The sequence below is a fragment of the Bos taurus genome, chromosome 2, assembly GCF_002263795.3.
Source record: "Bos taurus isolate L1 Dominette 01449 registration number 42190680 breed Hereford chromosome 2, ARS-UCD2.0, whole genome shotgun sequence".
NCBI classification, from domain to species: Eukaryota; Metazoa; Chordata; class Mammalia; order Artiodactyla; family Bovidae; genus Bos; species Bos taurus.
In genome coordinates, this window is record NC_037329.1 from 102,783,991 (window position 1) to 102,809,171 (window position 25,181).

General features: G+C 38.5%; 1 protein-coding gene across 2 annotated transcripts in view; it reads right to left on the bottom strand.

Moving 5' to 3' along the window:
• The window catches only part of BARD1 (BRCA1 associated RING domain 1), a 95,058-nt gene that overhangs the window by 24,758 nt on the left and 45,119 nt on the right, over positions 1 to 25,181 (bottom strand). Inside the window, exons 5-7 of one of the 2 annotated variants that reach the window (XM_005202787.4) lie at positions 21,329 to 21,409; positions 19,467 to 19,639; positions 358 to 466 (exon numbers count right to left, since the gene is read on the bottom strand). In XM_005202787.4, the coding sequence (XP_005202844.1) occupies positions 358 to 466; positions 19,467 to 19,639; positions 21,329 to 21,409 (363 nt within the window). The remainder of the gene's footprint in view (positions 1 to 357; positions 467 to 19,466; positions 19,640 to 21,328; positions 21,410 to 25,181) is intronic. The other variant, NM_001192701.2, reaches the window with a different exon arrangement.

Genomic DNA, 25,181 nt, shown 5'->3' on the forward strand with positions numbered 1-25,181 from the left:
CTTCATCAAAGAACTCATTTGTAAGTTTCCAAAATTATTTTATTTATATTAGTTTATATATCCACAGTCTGTATCTTTCCTAGCTCTCATTAGAAAGTATACTTCTTGAGAATAAGAGTTCTATCAGTCATATTTATTGCTATATGAATGCTACCTAAAATATGGAGGGGGGAAAACAACAATAAGTATTTGTTGATTTATTCTGATTATGTCTTTGAAATCACAACAGCTACTACATAGAAAGTGCTCAACTGGTGAATCAAAGCAGTTCACTAACTAGAAATTTTGCCATTTTGTTCATTTTATAATCGAATTCAATAAAACACATAAATGTCCCAAGGCTACATCCATACTCACTACTGAGCAATGGCTGGTTGATGAGGATTCCTTCTTCTCCGGTAGCAGCAACAGTGATTTCATATTTTCACTGTCTGCATAATCCACAGGCCGCAGACCAAATATGTTGCTGGTAAAATAAGTACAGATGGGTTTAAGTAAATAAAATGTGTGATCTGATTTTTCACTAAATGAATACACTAGTGGAACAATTTTTTCAACTTCCCTAATAAGACACAATTTTTTGAAAATAAATGACTCAAGAATTCACATCAGGCATAAGAATCAAGTACTACAAGCTGCTGAAAAATAGAAAAAAATATGTGAAAATAGAAAAAGAGATGTGAAATTTCAATTTAACACCAGACCATTACAGGAACTATTCTCAACTGAATATATTGTTACTTAAACATGATTTTTTTTCACAACTCCATATTGGTATTCAAATTCATATTTTAAAATATAGCTTCATAATCATTAATCACTATGGGCTGATTACATACTTTCAAATGCAAATAAAAATCACTTACTGTAGCTGTTACAGGCTCTATAGTCTATATAAACAAATACAGAAATTAGATAAATTCACAAGATGGGTATTTAGATTCACTAGAAGGAAAAGTATGTCACATGACAATTTAATAAAGTGGTAAAAAGGGCATTTTAAAATTAATTTTTAATATGTATGTACACTACAATCTACAATAATTATAGCCATCACAGAATAAACTGATGGGAGTTCAGAGAGCGACCCAGACTTCCCTGCTGCACCAATTCGAGAGTCACAGAACATCACAAGGGAAGAGACCTCAGACACATGGTATGGCTGTTACTTCACTGACAGAAAGCTTCCACTGACTTGACAAAGGTCTCACTTTCCTTCTATTCATTCTAACAATATTCCATATCGCCCATGATTAGTCTTTCAATCATAAGGACACTGTTGAAATTACAGCACTTTGTCTAATAGTCCACTTCTTTACATACAGTTTCAAAATGATTTTAATGCATTATATCATGGCCGAAAAGTTTTTACACTGACGCTGTCTTTTGAAATCTTCTCTGGTTTTTAGATTACAGGATATCCATACAACAGTCATTATTGTTCATGTAAAAAAAAATGCAATGTGTTAAACAGGATATAAAATTATAAACTTGGTATAATACGAGCTTTCAAATTTGTATCAAATATGTAGGAAAAGATCTGGATGGGAACAGGGAAACATTTAGAGGGAAAGAAAGGAAGAAGGTGTCAAATCTGAGAGCACTGGGTGAGAGATACGAGCACCTACTGGGTTTAGAGTCAAGGTCATTAATGACCTTAGAGAAAGCTGTTATGATGGCAGAGTGGGAAAAGAAATGAACCACAGCAAATGTTTCTCTAATGACTGCTATTCACGACTGTCAGGTTCAGTCACTCTTTCTCCTTGGGCAAGTGCTACATAAACTCTGATCAACGTGTATTCTCAGATTCCCTTACATGCCCAAGTCCTACAGCATGTGTCTTTCTTCTGAAAACTTTTTCTCAAACCAAAGTATAATACAGTTACTTGTATTTCAACTTTCTGATTAAAAAAAAAAAAAAAAGACACCAGTTACTACACTGGAAATTGGGTCCTCCCAAATTATTATATATTTAAAGCAGGAGCGGGGGCTTCCCTTGTGGCTCAGCTGGTAAAGAATCTGCCTGCAAGGAGGGAGACCTAGGTTCGTTCCCTGGGTTGGGAAGATCCCCTGGAGAAGCAAAAGGCTACCCACTCCAGTATTCTGGCCTAGAGAATTTCATGGACTGTATAGTCCATGGGGTTGCAAAGAGTTGGACACGACTGAGTGACTTTCACTTTCACTCTCAAAGCAGGTAAGGTCATTTTCTTTCAAAAGGGAGCTGATCTCATCCACTACCCTTGACATTTCTCAATTTTATTATCTGTTATGGCCATGTACCAAATACACAATCTCCTCACATACCAACGTTGTAAGTATGACAAAAAGGAATCAATATGCTAGGTCTTATATCCCCAGATGCAAAAATAAACAAAAAAAGTCACACTATATGCATTAAAAAAAAAAAAAATCAATCAGTGCACACATAAGGACTTTTTATCAAAGACAGATGTAGATTTCTCCAAGGAAATGAAATTTAAGAGCCCAATCAAGTGTACTTTAATGCACAGTAACTACAGCATAATTATTTTACACAAATACAAACTAAAGAGAACCATGACAACATTTAAAAATGTTAAATGAAAGTACTTTCCAAAGAACCAAATCAGCTTAAAAAGGCTTTAAATCAAAAATAAACAATGGTCTCTAATGCTTTTACGATGTTAAAAAAACTGCTTCATAAAATGACTAGCAGGATTCTAGTCATTTAGAGTCCTTACTACACAAAGCTTACTACCTCAATATGGTTTTTAAACATGTGATTTCTCTACCTGGATTATGGATGGCTTCTGCTTACACACAATTTGCTAAACGCTTAGCCTTCCTGCATTGCTAATGAACTGGAGAATGGCACATTAAAAATGCTACTGAAATAATCAGTTAACCCTTAGTCCTGCATCATGGGAGATGCAGTCTATTAAATCCTGTCATGATACTGCTTTGCCATGGACCACTGAAATTTGGAATTAGACACAAGTTTTCATGTGACACCTTAAAAAACCATAGCAAGAGAAGACAGAGCATATGTAAGATTTCTCCTTTATTATGTGGGCACAAAAAAGGCATAAAACTTTTTCCCCATAATGATATATTTGAATGAATACTGTGCTTACATATTTATGTCAAAAATCAGTTTAAAATATAATTAGATTATCTTCTTTAAAAAAAAAAATAGGTAATACATAGAGGAAAAGCCACAAGGGACTTTTGATGTGATCAATTATTAACTGAAGACATGATAAATCAATTATTCCCCATCACTATATAAGGAAGAAGTGTTTTGTTTGCTTTAGATTTACTGCAATATCATGGAGCAGAATAAGTATCAATAATTTGCTATTAGAATGGGTTACCAAGGGAGCTTATAGAACGATTTTTTTCCTAAATGTTCTTAAATATAGCACGTTATTTTCTGACATACTTTAATCTAAAACCTTAACCTTAAAACAGATTATTTTGGAGGGATACACAATACTTAGAAAACATTGTCTTTGCCTGTAATCCTATTGAGGACAAATACTCTTTCAATAGATAAGTATAAAACTAAAAAGTATTAATCAAGGCACAAATAATGAGGTGAAATGTGAGATGGATTTTACAGGAGGTTAAAAAAAAACACACAGTAGCAAATAAAATGAACTCAAACTCAGGACTAGAAACTAGAATTTGGAAGATGAATGTGAAGGGCTTGTTGGGGGAATAAGCAATGTGATTATTGAAATGGATGGAATTAATGGAAGAAAGCTTTCTATCAGGGCTGAAGAACCTAATTACTATATGCTCATGTGTCTGAGCCAAATAGAACATGGAAAATTGAAAACTGTATGCAGGTCAAGAAGCAATCAGTCAGTTCAGTTCAGTCACTCAGTCGTGCCCAACTCTTTGCAACCCCATGAATTGCAGCACGCCAGGCCTCCCTGTCCATCACCAACTCCCGGAGTTCACCCAGACTCACATCCATCAAGTCAGTGATGCCATCCAGCCATCTCATCCCCTGTCGTCCCCTTCTCCTCTTGCCCCCAGTCCCTCCCAGCATCAGAGTCTTTTCCAATGAGTCAATTCTTCGAATGAGGTGGCCAAAGAACTGGAGTTTCAGCTTTAGCATCATTCCTTCCAAAGAAATCCCAGGGCCGATCTCCTTCAGAAAGGACTGGTTGGATCTCCTTGCAGTCCAAGGGACTCTCAAGAGTCTTCTCCAACACCACAATAGTTAGAACCAAATGTGAAACAATGGGCTGGGTCCAAATAGGGAAAGGAGTACGTCAAGGCTGTACACCGTCACTCTGCTTACTTAACTTATATGCAAAGTACATCATGCGAAATGCCGGGGTGGATGAAGAACAAGGTGGAATCAAGGTTGTTAGGAGAAATGTCAGTAACCTCAGATATGCAGATGACACCATCCTAATGGCAGAAGTGAAGAGGAACTAAAGAGCCTCATGATGAAGGTAAAAGAGGAGAGTGAAAAAGCTGGCTTAAAACTCAACATTCAAAAAACAAAGATCATGGCATCTGGTCCCATCACTTCACAGCAAACAAATGGGAAAATAATGGAAACAGTGGCAGACTTTATTTTCTCGGGTGCCAAAATCACTGCAGAAGATGATTGCAGACATGAAATTAAAAGATGCTTGTTCCTTGGGAGAAAAGCTATCACCAACCTAGACAGTGTATTAAAAAGCAAAGACGTCACTTTGCTGACAAAGGTCTGTACAGTTAAAGCTATGGTTTTTCCAGTAGTCATGTCCAGACATGAGAGATGGACCATAAAGAAGACAGAGCTCCAAAGAATTGATGCTTTCGAACTGTGGTGCTAGAGAAGACTCTTGAGAATCCCTTGGATTGCAAATTCATACAAGTCAATCCTAAAGGAAGTCAACCCTGAATTCATTGCAAGGACTGATGCTGAAGCTCCAACACTTTGGCCACCTGATGCAAAGAGCCAACTCACTGGAAAAGACCCTGATGCTGGGAAAGACTGAAGGCAAGAGGAAAAGGGGGTAACAGAGGATGATACGGACATGAGTTTAAGCAAACTCCAGGAGATGGTGAAGGACAGGGAAACCTGGAGTGCTACAGTCCATGGGGTTGCAAAGAGTCGTATATGACTGAGCAAATGAATGCCACAAATAAGGCATAAAGCAATAGTCATTAGAGACAAAGACAGTATGTAGCTGTGAAAACAGAAACACATATATGTCTACTGGCTAAACTATGGGTCAATGCAACACCAATATAATTAAAACTATTTTCAGAATATAGGAAAACCTCAACATCTTCAGTGCAGAATTTACACGTAGTGCATGACAGTATATTAACAACTTTCATATGCACCATTTTTGACAGTTCAGTTCTCTTATGACCTATCAAAGAAATCTCTTTATGATTCAGTGAATGGCAAATGACTACATATAGATAACATACTTTATCAATACTAAATCATAAAAACTGATAAGTAAAACATTTTATATAGTCACTAACCAGGGAAGTATCTTTCTGATTCCAATTTTTTTTCTGTTTCTTCACAACACATTGTATTAGCAAATTTTACCACTTTTTTCCCTCTGATATATTCCTGCTGTATTTTTTTAGTGCTGATTTTAAATAACTGTAAATGTATTTCACATAAAAGTTTTGAAGGTATGACTGAAGATTTTAAATTTCTTTTCAAAAATTTAGTTTAAAATATTGACAGACAATAAGTGTCCATAAATTATTGCTTTTTTACTACAGAAAAATTAATAAGAAATGTTGGAGGGTCATTGTTACTGACCTGTAACTGACCAAGGTTAATAGATTCAATACAAAAATGCATATATGTATTAATATACATAATGTATATATATCACAACTAGTAATAATCATTTATTTATTTAACACACATAGACTGAGAATATGTGCATGCAGCCTGCCCTCCATTGCCACAGGTTCCATATCCATGGATTCAACTAACAGTGAGTGGATCAAAAACACTAAAAAAAAAAAAAAAAAATTTTTTTTTAGGAAGTTCCGGAAACAAAACGAATTTGTCATGTACTAGCAACTATTTACATAGCATTACACTGTATTAAGTATTATAAGTAATCTAGAGATGATCTAAAGTATACTGGAGAAAGTGCATGGTGGCACTAGTGGTAGAGAATCTGACTGCCAACGCAGGAGATATAGAAGACCTGGGTTCGATCCCTGGGTCAGGAAGATACCCTGGAGTAGGAAATGGCAACCCAATCCAGTATTTCTGCCAGGATGATCCCATGGACAGAGGAGCCCCTAGTGGGCTACAAGCTATGGGGTCGCAAAGAGCTGGACACGACTAAAGCAACTTGACATGCACAGGCACGCACATGCGTAAGTTATATGCAAATACCATGCCACTTTATTTAAGGGACCTGAGTACCAGATTTCGGTATCCATGGGGGGACTGGTTCCAAGTCCTTTGTGGACACCAAGAGGCAATTCTGTACACCTAGGGGAAAAGCTACAAACGTCATTTTGTAATAAGTTTGGCAAACATGCACTCAAGTACTTCTAAGTTCTCTTAGTCACTAAAGAACCAATGAGATAAAAGGGCCTCACAGAGCTGAGTGGGGCAAAAGCCAAGGAAAGAAAACAGGAAGAACTTTTAACGCCTGGTAAAGCTGCTTAGACATCAAAGGAGAAACAATAAAAGGAGATACAGAAGTAGAATAAGAATCTCCCAGGAGAGAAAAGCTTGTGTGAAGGCCTTGACATAAGCTAGTGTGGAAAATGAGAAACACCAAAAAATACAAAGAGAAGAGCGAGAAAGAAGAAAAGAAGAGGGAGAAAGACAGAGAAGACAAAGAATGCAGTGTTCTGGAAATGTAAATTGTGACCTGAAACGAAAAGGAAGGAGCTGAAGAGGTGGACTGTCTCCTAAGGACCCTGATCAGCTCCCTGAACGGCTATCAGCAGGAGGGAGACATCAACAGAGCAGGACAGCTGAGAGCTGGGGTTACACAACCAGACAGCCTGAATTCAGAAAGCATCTGTCTGCAATGCGGGAGACCCGGGTTCGATCCCTGGGTTGGGAAGATCCCCTGGAGAAGGAAATGGCAATCCACTCCAGGACTATTGCCTGGAAATTCCCATGGACAGAGGAGCCTGGCGGGCTATAGTCTATGGAGTCACAAAGAGTTGGACACAACTTAGTCACTAAGCACACACACACAGGATACAGTACAAGGATAAAAAAAAATGAAAGGTACAATCCTCACTTGGATTCTTTTTCATCACTAAGGCTAATAAAAAGTACTTATTGGAGTCTGTTGTAACACTTCAGCCTTCTTTTCAGGTGTTTTAACATTTCAGTTTTACCCCAAAGGCAGAGATCAGAATACAGTATAGGCCTTCAGTGTCCTCCCCCTCATGAATGACAGAATAATTAATACGGACCTACTGTATCACACAGGGAACTCTTCTCAATGGGAAAAGAATCTAAAAAGGAGTGGTTATATGTATACGTTTTGAGCAAACTCTGAAATTTAGTGAAGGGCAGAGGAGCCTGGTGGGCTACACTTCATGGGGTAGCAAAGAGTCAGACATGACTTAGCGACTGAACAACAAGAAATATGTATGTGTATATCTGATTTACTTTGTTGTACAGCAGAAACTAACACAACATTTTATATCAACTATATTCCAATAAAAACTTAAAAAAAAAAATGATGAATAGACACATATCTACAGCTGTCCCTGAAATGAACTTGACCACTAGTACAAGGGGATAAGGAGAGACGGGCTAATTTAAACTTGCACTTGCACATATAAATCAGTCTATCCCAAATAACACATGAAACAGCATTTTTACTAATACTAAACCTGTAACATATGACAGATACCAAGACGGTCCATGATGAAATCCTTTATGAACAACTATGAAACTGTAACACATAGATTTTAATTTTTCAAGTCACTTAATTTGTGGTGAAACAAGAAACAGCAGAGAAATTCAAAAGAACAACATGATTCTTAACAGCTATAAAATATAAATTATCTGTTACAGAAGATGAATATTTGAAAAATTAACAACAGTAGTGGAATAATAAGTTCAATGTATATACTATATTCTAACTAAGAATTCTACATCCTTGGAAAGAAAACTCTGTTAATAGCAGACTAAGTATCAAATCCTGAACTCTATATTTCTCTTAAAAAAAACAAAACAAACAAACAAAAAAAAACAGCTTATGATATGCTCCAAACACCCGTATACTTCTGATGTGACTAGAATAGTTCTAAGTTCAGTCTGAGACACATAGAAAGCCACGGGAAAGGATAACCTGCTGCTGCTGCTAAGTCCCTTCAGTCGTGTCCGACTCTGTGCGACCCCATAGACGACAGCCCACCAGGCTCCCCCATCCCTGGGATTCTCCAAGCAAGAACACTGGAATGGGTTGCCATTTTCTTCTCCAATGCATGAAAGTGAAAAGTGAAAGTGAAGTCGTGCCCTACTCTCAGCAACACCATGGACTGCAGCCCACCAGGCTCCTCCATCCATGGGATTTTCCAGGCAAGAGTACTGGAATGGGTTGCCATTGCCTTCTCCTTAAGTATAGCCTATGAGGTTTTAAACAGTTAACAACATATTTCTGAGCAACAAAGAAACACAGAAGATATGAAATTTATTTTCATATATGAAGTTAAAAATAGAACGAATTTTCCCTCCTGGGTAACAGACTCTTATTTTAGCCCTCAAGGGGTAAATGTCTCATGCAAAACACAGTAAATTCAGAGCAAAACTGATTAATCAGTTCAGTTCAGTTCATTCGCTCAGTCGTGTCCAACTCTCTGCGACCCCACGAACCGCAGCATGCCAGGCCTCCCTGTCCATCACCAACTACCGGAGTACACCCAAACCCATGGCCATTGAGTCGGTGATGCCATCCAACCATCTCATCCTCTGTCGTCCCTTCTCCTTCAGCCTTCAATCTTTCCCAGGATAAGTCAGCTCTCTGCATCAGGTGGCCAAAGTACTGGAATTTCAGCTTCAACATCAGTCCTTCCAATGAACACGCAGGACTGATCTTTAGGATGGACTGCATGGATCTCCTTGCAGTCGAAGGGACTCTCATGAGTCTTCTCCAACAACACAGTTCAAGAGCATCAATTCTTCGGCGCTCAACTTTCTTTGTAGTCCAACTCTCACACCCATATATAACTATTGGAAAAACCGTAGCCTTGACTAGACGGACCACTGTTGGCAAAGTAATATCTGTGCTTTGTAATATGCTATCTAGGTTGGTCATAACTTTCCTTCCAAGGAGTAAGCGTCTTTTAATTTCATGGCTGCAACCACCATCTGCAGTGATTTTGGAGCCCAGAAAAATAAAGTCTGACATTGTTTCCACTGTTCCCCCATCTATTTGTCATGAAGTGTTAGGACCAGATGCCATGATCTTAGTTTTCTGAATGTTGAGTTTTAAGTCAAATTTTTTCACTCTTCTCTTTCACTTTTATCAAGAGGCTCTTTACTTCTTCACTTTCTGCCATAAGGGTGGTGTAATCTGCATATCTGAGGTTATTGATATTTCTCCCAGCAATCTTGATTCCAGGTTGTGCTTCTTCCAGCCCAGTGTTTCTCATGATGTACTCTGCATATAAGTTAAATAAGCAGGGTGACAATATACAACCTTGACGTACTCCTTTTCCTATTTGGAAAAGGTCTGTTGTTCCATGTCCAGTTCTAACTGTTGCTTCCTGACCTGCATACAGGTTTCTCAAGAGGCAGGTCAGGTAGTCTGGTATTCCCATCACTTTCAGAACTTTCCACAGTTTATTGTGGTCCACACAGGCAAAGGCTTTGGCATAGTCAGTAAAGCAGAAATAGATGTTTTTCTGGAACTCTCTTGCTTTTTCCATGATCCAGCAGATGTTGGCAATTTGATCTCTGGTTCCTCTGCCTTTTCTAAAACCAGTTTGAACATCTGGAAGTTCACGGTTCACATATTGCTGAAGCCTGGCTTGGAGAATTTTGAGCATTACTTTACTAGCGTGTGAGATGAGTGCAATTGTGTGTAGTTTGAACATTCTTTGGCATTGCCTTTCTTTGGGATTGGAATGAAAACTGACCTTTTCCAGTTCTGTGGCCACTGCTGGGGTTTCCAAATTTGCTGGCATAGTGAGTGCAGCACTTGCACAGCATCATCTTTTAGGATTTGTAAAAGCAAATTAATACTATATTCAAATGCAAGAGGCATTTATAAAATGCCAGTTTGCACAGCAAAAGCTCAAAGAGCATTAAGAAAGTATTCTAAGCAAAATGTGACTGTAAGAAAACAGTAAAGAAATAGAATATTAAAATTAAATCAAAATAAAATTTAAACTAAGAAATATACATATATATATGGTCTCAGATTTAACTACAAAATAGGTAACTTTGTTTTATAGTTCACAGAGACAATTTCAGGATAAATTAAAAGGATAACAAAAAGTCCATCTTCTCTTTAGTACCTATATTCTACTGTTAATACATTAGAATTTCAGAGTGATAACAACTAGTAGTAATCAAATTGAGAGATATCTCCAAATATACAGTATGAAAGTGATCAAAATAAATAATGTTATGTCAAGTTGGGGACAAAGGACAGGGGATGGGAAACAGGAAGTAGGGTGGGAATTATTTCTGTTAGATACTCTATTCACATACCCAAGACCAAAGAAGGTGGAAAGCATCCTGATTATTTTTAAGAACTGTAAGTATCATTTTAACATCAAAACCTGAGGGTAAAAAATGGAAGTTAAAACAACAAATTATTCTAATTTATACCTATAGATGCAAAAGTTTTAAATAAATCCTAGGAAACTAATGTGAACTACTTGTGTAAAGATTAACACAATACACTAAGTTTATCCCAACAATACAACATGGAGTAATATTTTTAAATGTGTTAATAACATCAACAGGCAAAAAGTGCAAGATCATCTCAAAATCACTTAATAAAATAAAATCCAGTCTTGTTTAAAAATGCTAAAATAACTGGAAGGAAGATCTTTTTTTTTAAATTGAAGTGTAGGTGACTTACAATGTGCTAGTTGCCGGTATATAGCAAAGTGATTCAGTTATACACACATCAGTTCAGTTAGTTCAGTTGCTCAGTCGTGTCCGACTCTTTGGACCCCATGAATCGCAGCACGCCAGGCCTCCCTGTCCATCACCAACTCCCAGAGTTCACTCAGACTCACGTCCATCGAGTCAGTGATGCCATCCAGCCATCTGATCCTCTGTCGTCCCCTTCTCCTCCTGCCCCCAATCCCTCCCAGCATCAGAGTCTTTTCCAGTGAGTCAACTCTTTGCATGAAGTGGCCAAAGTACTGGAGTTTCAGCTTTAGCATCATTCCTTCCAAAGAAATCCCAGGGCTGATCTCCTTCAGAATGGACTGGTTGGATCTCCTTGCAGTCCAAGGGACTCTCAAGAGTCTTCTCCAACACGACAGTTCAAAAGCATCAATTCTTTGGCACTCAGCTTTCTTCACAGTCCAACTCTCACATCCATACATGACCACAGGAAAAACCATAGCCTTGACTAGACGAACCTTTGTTGGCAAAGTAATGTCTCTGCTTTTGAATGCTATCTAGGTTGGTCATAACTTTCCTTCCAAGGAGTAAGCGTCTTTTCATTTCACAGCTGCAGTCACCATCTGCAGTGATTTTGGAGCCCAAAAAAATAAAGTCTGACACTGTTTCCACTGTTTCCCCATCTATTTCCCATGAAGTGATGGGACCGGATGCCATGATCTTCGTTTTCTGAATGTTGAGCTTTAAACCAACTTTTTCACTCTCTACTTTCACTTTCATCACATACATTTATAAATATATACACATATATATATTCTTTTTCATATTATTTTATGCTATGGTTAATTACAGGATATTGATTACAGGAGTTCCCTGTGTTACACAATAGGACCTTGCTCTTTATTTTATATATAGTGGTTTGTATCTGCTAATCCCAAACTCCTAATTTATTCCTCTCTTATCCTCATTCTCCTTTGATAACTGTAAGTTTGTTTTCTATGATAATCTCTGCTGTGATTACCTCTGATATGATAATCTAAGATAATTAGCTCAGTATGATAGTACCAAAATCAGATTGTTTATATTCTTTGCAGCCAAGACAGAGAAGCTCTATACAGTCAGCAAAAACAATACCAGGAGCTGACTGTGGCACAGATCATAAACACCTTATTGCCAAATTCAGACTTAAATTGAAGAAAGCAGGGAAAACCACTAGACCATTCAGGTATAAACTAAATCAAATCCCTTACAATTATACAGTGAAGTGAGAAATAGATTCAAGGGATTAGATCTCATAGACAGAGTGCCTGAAGAACTATGGACAGAGGTTCCTGACATTGTACAGGAGGCAGGAATCAACACTATCCCCAAGGAAAAGAAATGCAAAAAGGCCAAATGGTTGTCTGAGGAGGTCTTACAAATAGTTGTGAATAGAAGAGAAGCTAAAGGCAAAGGAGAAAAGGAAACATACACACATTTGAATGCAGAGTTCCAAAGAAGAGCAAGGAGAGATAAGAAAGCCTTCCTCAGTGATCAATGCAAAGAAATAGAGGAAAATAACAGAATGGGAAAGACTAGAGATCTCTTCAAGAAAATCAGATACCAAGGGAACATTTCATGTAAAGATGGGCACAATAAAGAACAGAAATGGTATGGACCTAACAGAAGCAGAAGAGGTGGCAAGAATACACAGAAAAACTATACAAAAAAGATCTTCACGACCCAGATAATCACGATGGTATGATCACTTACCTAGAGCCAGACATCCTGGAATGTGAAGTCAAGTGGGCCTTAGGAAGCATCACTACAAACAAAGCTAGTGGAGGTGATGGAATTCCAGTTGAGCTATTTCAAATCCTAAAAGATGATGCTGTGAAAGTGCTGCACTCAATATGCCAGCAAATTTGGAAACCCCAGCAGTAGCCACAGGACTGGAAAAGGTCAGCTTTCATTCCAATCTCAAAGAAAAGCAATGCCAAAGAATCCTCAAGCTACCGCACAACTGCATTCATCTCACATGCTAACAAAGTAATGCTCAAAATCCTCCAAGCCAGGCTTCAACAGTACATGAACCATGAACTTCCACATGTTCAAGATGGATTTAGAAAAGGCAGAGGAACCAGAGATCAAATTGCCAACACCCGCTGGATCATGGAAAAAGCAAGCGAGTTCCAGAAACACATCTACTTCTGCTTTATTGACTATGCCAAAGCCTTTGACTGTGAGGATCATGACAAATCGTGGAAAATTCTTCAAGAGATGGAAATATCAGACCACCTGACCTGCCTCTTGAGAAGGAAGCAACAATTAGAACTGGACATGGAACAACAGACTGGTTCCAAATAGGGAAAGGAGTACATCAAGGCTGTATATTGTCAACCTGCTTATTTAACTTATACGCAGAGCACATCATGAGAAACGCTGGGCTGCATGAAGCACAAGCTAGAATCAAGATTGCCAGGAGAAAGATCAATAACCTCAGATATGCAGATTACACCACCCTTATTGCAGAAAGCCAAGAAGAACTAAAGAGCCTCTTGATAAAAGTGAAAGAGAGAAGAGTGAAAATTTTGGCTTAAAACTCAACATTCAGAAAACTGAGATCATGGCATCTGGTCCCAAAACTTCATGCGCGAATAGATGGGGAAACAATGGAAACAATGACAGACTTTATTTTGGGGGGCACCAAAATCACTGCAGATGGTGACTGTAGCCATGAAATTAAAAGACACTTGATCCTTGGAAGAAAACTTATGACCAACCTAGACAGCATATTAAAAAGCAAAGACATTACTTTGTCAACAAATATCTGTCTAGTCAAGGCTACGGTTTTTCCAGTGGTCATGTATGGATGTGAGAGTTGGAATATAAAGAAAGCTGAGAGCCAAAGAATTGATGCTTTTGAACTGTGGTGTTCAAGAAGCCTCTTGAGAGTCCCTTGGACTACAAGGAGATCCAAGCAGTCCATCCTAAAGAAAATCAGTCCTGAATATTCACTGGAAAGACTGATACTGAGGCTGAAACTCCAATACTTTGGCCACCTGACGTGAAGAAATAACTCATTTGAAAAGATCCTGATGCTGGGAAAGATTGAAGGCAGGAGGAGAAGGGGACAACAGAGGAAGAGATGGTTGGATGGCATCACCGAGTCTATGGACATGAGTCTGAATAAACTCTGGGACTTGGTGATGGACAGGGAGGCCTGGCGTGCTGCAGTCCATGGGGTCACAGAGCTGGCCATGACTGAGCAACTGAACTGAACTGAAGTTAATCTCTAGGTCCATCCATGCTGCTGCAAATGGCATTATTTTATTCTATTTTATTTCAGAGTAATATTCCATTAATATTACAGCTCTTAATATTTCACTGTATACATATCCTACCTCTTCTTTGTCCATTCCTATGTTGATGGACATTTAGTTTACTGCCAAGTCTTGGCTACTGTAAATAGTTCTTTTATGAACACTAGTATGCATGTATCTTTTCAATTAAAGTTTTCTCCAGATATATTCCTAGCAGTAGGATTCCTGGATCATATGGCAGCTCTAGTTTTATTTTTTTAAGGTATTTCCATATAGCTTTCCATAGTAGCTATACCAATTTACAGTCCCATCAACAGTGTTTCCTCCACACCCTTCCAGCATTCACTATTTATAGACTTTTCTTATGGTGGCTATTCTGATTGGTGTGAGGTGGTACCTTATTATAGTTTTGATTTGCATTTCTCTAATAATTAGTGATTTTGAGTATTTTTTCATGTCTCTGTTGGCCATCTGTATGATAAGATCATTGTTTTTAATACGACCTTAATATTGACTTGTAAACCTACAGCCAACATTTTTTATAAAATGAGAATAAAGCAAGTATGCCAGGTATATCACTATTGTTTTATAATATGGCTCTGGAAACTGTGACAAATGTAATACAAAATAAAAGTTAACATATGATCATTTGCTCTTTCTCTTTACTTCTCCCCTTGATTATTGAACAGACCTTTTCAATTGGATTCCTTCCCAGTGTGGAGGTGAACATTTTCAGCTTCATATGTGAACTCTTTAGCACACAAGGTCTTTCACTGCCTCTGCCCACCTTCTCTGGCCTCTTATCTCACCGTCCTCCCTCCCTTCATTCCAGTCTTGCATCAGCTCCTAGAAGTAAAACAAGTGCCTAGTACCTTAGCAACCATCATCCGCTTTCTGCGAAGTCCACCCTCTTATCCTTTTTCTTCAAATTCAGTTGAAGTGCTACATCCTCTAGAAAACCTTTCATGACTTCCTCTAGTCATTATTTTTAGCCCCTATCCTAGATATTCATAGAATCTTGGGGGCACTGAGCTATGAAGACATGTATCATACTATTCTGTAACCACTACCGTAATTGTCTGTTCACATCTACTAGAATACAAGTAGCAGATAAAACAACTGGGGAGATGAAGATGTAAAGGGGGCAAAGGAGAAGAGTGTAAGAGAAAAATCTAACACACATTCCGTTGGAAATCCAGGAAAAGAAGGCATCTAAATAGAAAGAAGCCTTTAGCTTTGAGATAATGAAGATTCCAAAATGTCTCTTCTAGAGCTAAAGAATGGCATTTAGAAATTTAGAATAGGCAAAAGGACACTACTTATCTACAACTTCAATTAGCCGAAGCACCAAGGGCCAAAGAAGGAAGGATAAAGAACAGTTTTTGCTCTTTCTCATCTCTACCCTTCTTCTAGAGATGGAAAAAGTCTAGTCCTGGTTACTCTGAGACAAGATATATTAAGAGTAAAATACACGGTAAGCAGAGAAAAAAAATGGAAGCACACCTGTCAACTCAGATTTCAGAGTCTGAGATATTAACGGCTTAAACGGAAAATGAACTTCAGGCGGAAAAAAAACAAAAGAGTAGTAAGAACCCTACAAAGTCTCCACGACGCCCTCCCCATGCTCTATTTCAGATATGGAGGAAAGCACAAGAACAAATTTCATCTGTTCTCACCTGTTAATACTTAACTCTAAAAAAAAATATACAGAACACTGGCAGAAAGAAAAATAGACCTTAAAAATGTCAAGGCTAGAGGAATTACTTTGGGTGGCCTTGATCCCACAAAAGGGAACAGGAATACCCAATGGGCAAGAGACTAACAATTCTGCCCAGGGAGCATACATCGTTCGTTCACTCCGATCAATACGGGGAACCAGTTCTACCATCCGAGATAAGGTGCAGCTTACGGAAACTTGGATTTACACATTCTCTTCATAGTTACAGCAAAGTTGGGAGCAGAGGGAGGCAATTCCTATTTTCATCTTGTCTGTCCCTTTAACCAAGAGATGAAAAAATGTATCATCATTTTATGGATTCAGAAAAGTGCAAGTGTTAGTCGCTCAGTCGTGTCCGGCTCTTTGCGACCCTGTGGACTGTAGCCCACCAGTCTCTCCATGGGATATTCCAGGCAAGAATACTGGAGTGAGTTGCCATTCCCTTCACCAGGGGATCTTCCCAACCAGGGATTGAACCCAGGTCTCTTGCATTACAAGTAGATTCTTTACCATCTGAGCCACTAGGGAAGCCTTTTTGTGCATTCAGAAAAGTGAAAGTAAAAGTTGTTTAGTCATGTCCGACTCTTTGCACCCCCATGGACTATACAGTCCATCAAATTCTCCAGGTCAGAATACTGGAATGGGTAGCCTTTCCCTTCTCCAAATCTTTTCAACCCAGGGATTGAACCCAGGTCTCCCACATTGCAAGAGGATTCTTTACCAGCTGAGCCACAAGGGAAACCCTTTATGCATTCAAAGACTGACCAATTCACTCTACAAATAACTGTGGGTACAGACTACCCAGCATGCTACAGTCCATGGTGTCGCAGAGTTGGACATGACTTAGTGACTGAACAACAACAGACTACATCAGGCCCTCAGGAGGGCCTGGGAGAACAGGCATGATCCCTGGAACACAGAGCACACAACCTAACGAGAAGATAGTAAGAAGCAGGTACACTACCACTTCCATTTATAACCAGGAGGAAGCACCATATACAAAGGACCCACGAAAGCCAGCCAAAAACAAACCATACCAAAGATGAAACCCAAAGGAAGAATATACCACACAATGCAAAAGCATATTTGATGGTTAGGAGGCAAAATAGCTTTGCATATCTTAAGGAAATAAAAATTGAGAAAGACTAGTGCAAAAAAGGCTGAAGAAGGGAGACAGGAGGGACCAGAGAGATGGAGTTGGAGAGATGAGGAAAGCTGGACCACCTGAGGCCCTACACATCAGGTTCTTAAGTCTGACTTCTATTTTTAAAACATTAAGAGTTATCGGGAAGGGTTTTAAGCAAATAAGTCATTTGGCCATAACTGTATATTTTGAAAGCTCTTGGGCTGTGTAGTATGAAGAGTAATCTGAAAAGGAGATCAGTTAGGAAATGGTGAGGCTAATCAGGTCAACAGCAATGATCACAAGATAAAACAGAAACCAAAAAATACAGAAAATACTTAAGTATGATGACCAACAGTCCAGAACAGAAGGAATAACGATGTTTAGAAACAGCTCCCGGTCTGTTACACCTTAAATTAAATCAACTCTTGCAATTGTCCTACAGTTGCCTTAGTATCCTCTACCCAAAATCATTCCTGATTTCAGTCACCAAATAAACCTGCCTTCCCTACTATCCAAACGGTACCAACCAGCTCTCCAATGCAGTAACCATCTGGCATATGTGATTATTTATATTAATTAAAATATATTTTTAAATGTATTTCCTCAGTAGCAACAGCTCCATTTCAAGTGCTGAATAATAAGAGATGTCCAGTGGCGCCTGAGTGCCTGCAACTGTCACGGAGCGTCTCCATCAGTGCAGAAAGATCCACTGGACAGTACTGGCTGGTGGTGCACCCACACCTGCTGCTTCACCCCATAAGCCTACTGGGAACAACACAGCCATCTGAGAAGGCACCTCTGAAAGCAGACCCGCTAACCGTCTCAGACCCACACCTTGTGTATTAATGAGCTTCACAGTGTAGTGAAGAATCATGGTGTACAAACCATATGACAGACCCTGTGTTTTGGCTCATTAATCCCCACTATACTCTGAAGAAATAGAAAAGCAGCAGGCATCACCCATGTTTTATAGGTGAGGACACCAAGGCACAGAAACTAACCTGACTGAAGCTATAAAGGCAATAATGGAATCACAAATAAAAGCTGGAATCCCTAACACCCTGACCAGTGCTCCATTCGTTAGAGTGGTCATGGCTGATTTAGGCGCCCATGAACAGGAACTATTCTGTTTTACCCGAACAAAGCAACCACCTGCTCTACCAAATGGATCGCTATCCCAAGAGGGTCATACCTGCTAGACATGTGTATATGTATACATACACACAAACACACGGCCTAGTCTAATACACGTGTGTGTAAAAAATTAAAAAAAAAAAAGAAAAACAGAAAAATTAAAAAAATAGAAAAGATGTGTTTTCTGAGTTTGCCCCAACCATCTTATCACATGTGATGAGAAATAAAGGACATTAAAAACACCAAAACTAACAGCACCAAGGTATAGGAATTTCCTACATTATGATTTATCTTTCAACTATATTATATGATTCCCTATTTTTTAAAAAAATGAAACCTATAAGATCTGCATTTTGGAATCTTTATTTCCTTCTATAAACAGAGCAAGTCCTGACTTCTGTGTGCTACTTCCAAACCTGCAAAAGTAATGGGTAAACAGAGAGGCAATTCTTGCATTTTCATTCCAACTACTTCATTAACTAAAAAGAATAAAATAATATATAGGGAGACATGAACCAAGTTAGAGATTACAGATACAAAATCCACATACAGCATTTACTTGTGACACTCTTGACAACAGCAACTTTAAAATGCAGCCGCCAGCCTTCACTGATGTGTCTCTGTTCTCCAATACTGGGAAACAATTTACCTGGAGGTTCACTTGATGATTTGAAAAATCTAAGAAATAATTTGACTGCACTTGCCTAACATCTGAATTCTTACATATTTTAAATGTGGTTATACTAAATATTCAGGAAAAGAAGAAAAGGAATAGAAGATTTACAACAATTCTAAAGTACTAGGGAACATACAAAGTAGTTATTTACAGGCTTCTAATTCTTGCCTTATTAATAAGTATGAATCAATCTATATAAAAACTGAATGACTTTTTCCAGAAACTCGAAGCTTCCAAAATTAATCTGAAAACTGTTACTGAATTAAGAGTATACCTCCCTTCAGCACGTAAGAATTATAAAGGAAAAGGGCATGAATGCTGATTTTAAGTCTAGAATATATTGGCCACATTTAAATATAGTTGTGGAAAAAAAAAAAACAGTCATCAACTTAGGTAGTAAAGTCTCTGCTTCATCAAAGACCTTGTTTCAATAAAAAGTCAGCGGAAAAAAATAGGCTTTAAGGTGAACTACTTACACTGCCTCCCTGGAGGCGCCATAGGTGAGTAACAGCTTGACAATGTCCACATGCCCGTTCTTCACTGCGTCATGAAGAGGCGAGTCGTTCTGATACCCAGTGGTGTTCACCAACGCCTTGTGCTGGAGCAGCAACTCCACCACCTTCAGGTGCCCGTGATTGCAGGCTTCATGCTGATTAAAGGAGAGTGAGAAGAGCAATGAGGAAGACCAATGAATAATATCATAACAAAGCCACACTTCAGAAAAATAATACGAACCTCTATCAGAAAACCAGTTCTTACCTAAATACTCATACAGACCTTAAGTTATTGACAAAGTAAAAACTTTTAATAGTCTTTAAGGTAAGATAGGCTGCAATCAAGATTTATGCAATTCATGAAAAAAGATCTTTCTCATTTGAGCCTTGGGTCAAACGCTCTTTACTTGGAAGAAAAAGTAGCTTTAGTCCAATTACAGCTCCTAAATTGCTCTATAGCAAGAAATTAAAACAAGAGTGAAAAAAAAACATAGAAAATATTTCAAAACCAGATCATGCATAAAATCTGAAATCCTTCAAGGCTGAATAGTATTCACTAAATCAACTGCTTAGCCATAAGCTAAGTGGCATATATACACGTAAGCACCCAGCAAAGTGAATATCTTAGAATAAGAATTGGCGAGACAAGCCTCTAGTTGTGGAAGCTACAGATATTGTATGGCTGGTGTCAGTGACAAAAGATATAACACAGAGGAGGTACTCAGAAGGAACTTAATGAATGACATAACCGGTAACGGTGGAATGTTCAAAGATGCTTCACACTGCAAATCTTCCTTAGGTTTAATCATCTGCTAATGATGCCACTGTGTTGTACTCTAAGAAATCTCTGGCATAGCATGCCTTTAAGTACATACCTTCAAATCTTAATAGGCAAAACACCACACTGAATGCTTCTGGTCTATTTCTAAGAGAAATGACTACAAATTAGGTCTCATGTCCCCTAAATTATTCACCAATTTTTATTAAAGTTTGCCTTAGTTGCTTAAAAGAAAAATTAACCTTTCTTTGAAAAGGTTAGCCAGACTGTGTGTGGAGTCCAAACAACAAAGTGACTCTAATCCAGAATAAACACTCCCAGCTTAAAAAATTGCAGGGAGAAGGCATTATAGACAAGTTTAAAACCTTTTTTTGCACCTGGTCTAATGAGAATCTCTCCACTTCTTTGAATTTACAGTTCACAGAATAAGGGTATCCATCTCATCTCTTGATATTCTATGGTTGCATTCAAACCACATGCTAACTGTCCTAATGGTCCATATAGCAGTTGTTTCTATGTACTTGTGCCATTCTTTTTCCAGACTGTTCTTTACATTGTATTTTTAGCAATAAAAAGCAAAGACTTTAAAAATTATTTAATGTGAGCAAAGATTTCTACTACCTCTGTGTGTCTGTAATTGGACAGGGTGTAAGTGAGGCCAAGACAGATCCTCAGTAACAACCACTGCCGTGTACTACATTCCTATACCCAGTTCTTGACTTCTTTATCCTGAAAATTGTGGTTCCAGTGACATGCAGTGCTGCAGAATAGAGCCTGATGTCTGTTGTTAGCAGTTAGCTTTCCATACATGTGGTAAATTCAATATAGTGGAACCAGACTCTTAAATCTAGAAGCAGTCAGTCAAAAGGTAGGCAATTTTTCACCTGTCACAACTGAAAAGCTAGATGAAACATGATGTTTACCCTTATTTGTTTATAACATGAGTTCTTCAGATTAAAAAGAGACTATATATATGGCAGAGGGAGATATATAGACACCTACATAACTATAATAACTATAAACCATAAACAGAAAGATAATAAAAAACAAACAAGAAGAAAACTACCAATGGTGTCCATCCAGCATGGTCTTTAACATTTGGGTCGCTTCCACTTTGTAAGAGGTATTCAACAGAAGGGATGTCGCCCTAGTAGAACAATGAGAAAGTAAAATTAAAAATTATAAAGGAAAGAAAAAAGAAACTCATGATTTTGTATTTCTTTAAGATTTTGTCTTCTTCAAGATAAAATTTAAATCTGTTCTATGCCCATTGCTCATGAGTCAATAAATAATAAGTTACTCATTCATGGATTGTTCTGAGATACCAACTCAAACTTATGTAGTCCATCTCTGAACAGACTCCAATATCTCTGCAATTAGCAACCTGTATCAAAAGTCAAGTCAAAATACCAAGGACAGTAGCCAAAGTTCATCTGATCAGATGAAGTTTTTAAAGTCACCATTTTATTTGTGAAAAACATCCTTTTTGAACATACAAGAAAACGGTTTCTGATTATCATTTAAAACAAAATTAAAGCCAAGAGGGCATCTTGGTGAAGTGAATGTTAAACCCCAAACTGCTGCCTTATTCGTAGTTAATCTACTTATCCTTACAACATTAATTTAGTTTCAGTTCAGTTCAGTCGCTCAGTCCTGTCCAACCCTTTGCGACCCCATGAACAGCAGCACGCCAGGCTTCCCTATCCATCACCAACTCCCGGAGTCCACCCAAACCGATATCCATTGAGTCAGTGATGCCATCCAACCGTTTCATCCTGTCGTCCCCACTCCTCCTGCCCTTAATCCTTCCCAGCATCAGGATCTTTTCAAATGAGTCAGCTCTTTGTATCAGGTGGTCAAAGTATTGGAGTTTCAGCTTCAACATCACTCCTTCCTAAGAACACCCAGGACTGATTTCCTTTAGGATGGACTGCTTGGATCTCTTGTAGTCCAAGGGACTCTCAAGAGTCTTCTCCAACACCACAGTTCAAAAGCATCAATTCTTCACCTCCACTAGCTTTGTTCGTAGTGATGCTTCCTAAGGCCCACAACTTCAAGTTCCAGGATGTCTGGCTCTATGTGAGTGTGAGTGATCACATTCACCTTATTTTCTCAAAGTTATTTTTCAGGCAAAGGCAAGGCTTATTTTCTCAAAAAAAAAAAAAAAGAAAGAAAGAAAGAAAAACTGACAGCTTACTCTGAAATGCTGAATAAATAAAAGTTACATGTGATAAAAATTACATACACCAATGTTGTGTTTCGAGAAGAGCTTCTTCAGGGAAAAGGAAATCTCTCTCCTACAACAAGCAGCCCCAACTCCTGTTGGGGCTATTCTGTATTGATTGGAAAATATAGAAGTCATTAAATCCCCTCAAAAGAGTAACATTTGCTTTTACTGGGCTGTTTCAGACTACCTCTCAAATACAACAAATCTAAAATGGTAGCTTACTCAGTTTTCTAAAAACAAAAACAAATCTTCATGCAATATATATTTTTAAGTCCCTAGATTACCAAAGAGACCTTAAATATTCAATGGGCCTAAAAAGCAAGCACTCTACATGTTTCAAATCAGTTGCGTCACGTCCATTAAAAAAATATTTCCCATAGTTCCTCAGAGGAGCAATTCTACACCTGTGGTACAAGTTAGCGTCCATTTAGCTACTTTTGCACTATGTTTAAGTCAGTTCCAAATGACTTCAGGAACATGTGTCAAGATACAAATTTGATTTTTTTAAACAATCCCATGAATACAGGGGCAGATGAACTGCCAGAACCACACACATTCCCAACCTTCAATATGAAAGTATACACAAAAAATACACAAAAACCTTCTCAAAAATATCCTCAATCTAATTCTACACAGCAGTCACAAAAACATATTAAAGAAGCCTGTAAAATAATATAAACACACCTGTGCAATGGAAGAGTCATATGGAAGTCACATAGGCAATTAGAGCGACAATTTGGAAACTAAAAGCAGAATCTCTTTTAAAGTTGCTAGCCATCTATGGGGTCGCACAGAGTCGGACACGACTGAAGTGACTTAGGAGCAGCAGCAGCCGGTGGTACTTTTCTTTCAAGTCACTTCTTCATATTATCAAAGGTGTCTTCTGTTAACATGTTACCCCTAGACTACCCTGAAAACTATGAATAAAGCTAGTGCAGGTGATGGAATACCAGTTGAGCTATTTCAAATCCTGAAAGATGATGCTGTGAAAGTGCTGTACTCAATAGGCCAGCAAATTTGGAAAACTCAGCAGTGGCCACAGGACTGGAAAAGGTCAGTTTTCATTCCAATCCCAAAGAAAGGCAAGGCCAAAGAACGTTCAAACTACCATACAATTGCACTTATCTCACACACTAGTAAAGTAATGCCTAAAATTCTCCAAGCCAGGCTTCAGCAATACATGAACCGTGAACTTCCAGATATTCAAGCTGGTTTTAGAAAAGGCAGAGGAACCACAGATCAAATTGCCAACATCCTCTGGATCATCAAAAAAGCAAGAGAGTTCCAGAAAAACATCTATTTCTGCTTTATTGACTATGCCAAAGCCTTTGGCTGTGTGGATCACAATAAACTGTGGAAAATTATGAAGGAGATGGGAACACCAGACCACCTGACCTGCCTCTTGAGGAACCTGTATGCAGGTCAGGAAGCAACAGTTAGAACTGGGCATGGAACAACAGACTGGTTCCAAATAGGAAAAGGAGTATGTCAAGGCTGTATATTGTCACCATGCTTATTTAACTTCTATGCAGAGTACATCATGAGAAATGCTGGGCTGGAGGAAGCACAAGCTGGAATCAAGATTGCTGGGAGAAATATCAATAACCTCAGATATGCAGATGACACCACCCTTATGGCAGAAAGCCAAGAAGAACTAAAGAGCCTCTTGATGAAAGTGAAAGAGGAGAGTGAAAAAGTTGGCTTAAAGCTCAACATTCAGAAAACGAAGATCATAGCATCTGCTCCCATCACTTCATGCCAAATAGATGGGGAAACAGTGGATGACTTAATTTTGGGGGGCTCCAAAATCACTACAGATAGTGATTGCAGCCATGAAATTAAAAGACGCTTACTCCTTGCAAGGAAAGTTATGACCAACCTAGACAGCATATTAAAAAGCAGAGACATTACTTTGCAGCAAAGGTCCATCTAGTCAAGGCTATGGTTTTTCCAGTGGTCATGTATGGATGTGAGAGTTGGACTGTGAAGAAAGCTGAGTGCCGAAAAATTGATGCTTTTGAACTGTGGTGTTGGAGAAGACTCTTGAGAGTCCTTTGGACTGCTAGGAGATCCAAGCTGTCCATTCTAAAGGAGATCAGTCCTGGGTGTCCATTGTTGTTGAAGCTGAAACTCCAATACTTTAGCCACCTGATGCAAAGAGCTGACTCATCTGAAAAGACCCTGATGCTGGGAAAGATTGAGGGCAGGAGGAGAAGGGGACATCAGAAGATGAGATGGTTGGATGGCATCACCGACTCAATGGACTTGAGTTTGTGTAAACTCTGGAAGTTGGTGATGGACATGGAGGCCTGGCATGCTGCGGTTCATGGGGTCGCAAAGTCGAACACGACTGAGCGACTGAACTGAACTGAACCCTGAAATGTATAGCTGATTTGCAAACTGCTTGTTTTTTATACTCAATCTGTATTTTCCTCCCTAGTTCTGAAAATTTGTCATATTTTCTTCTTCTCCTTTACGTAGATGTAATGTCATGCACATAAATAAAATTATGGTAATTAGATAGGGTCCACAGTAAGGGGGTAAGCTTGAACCAATATATAGTTTCCAGGAAATAAATTAACTTCTGCGTCTGATTTCTTGGAATTACTTTAAAACAGAAATCTCTCAAACAGAATATTTTCTAAGTAATAAGAACTCACTTCTAGGCTTTTCACAACTTACAAGAATAATT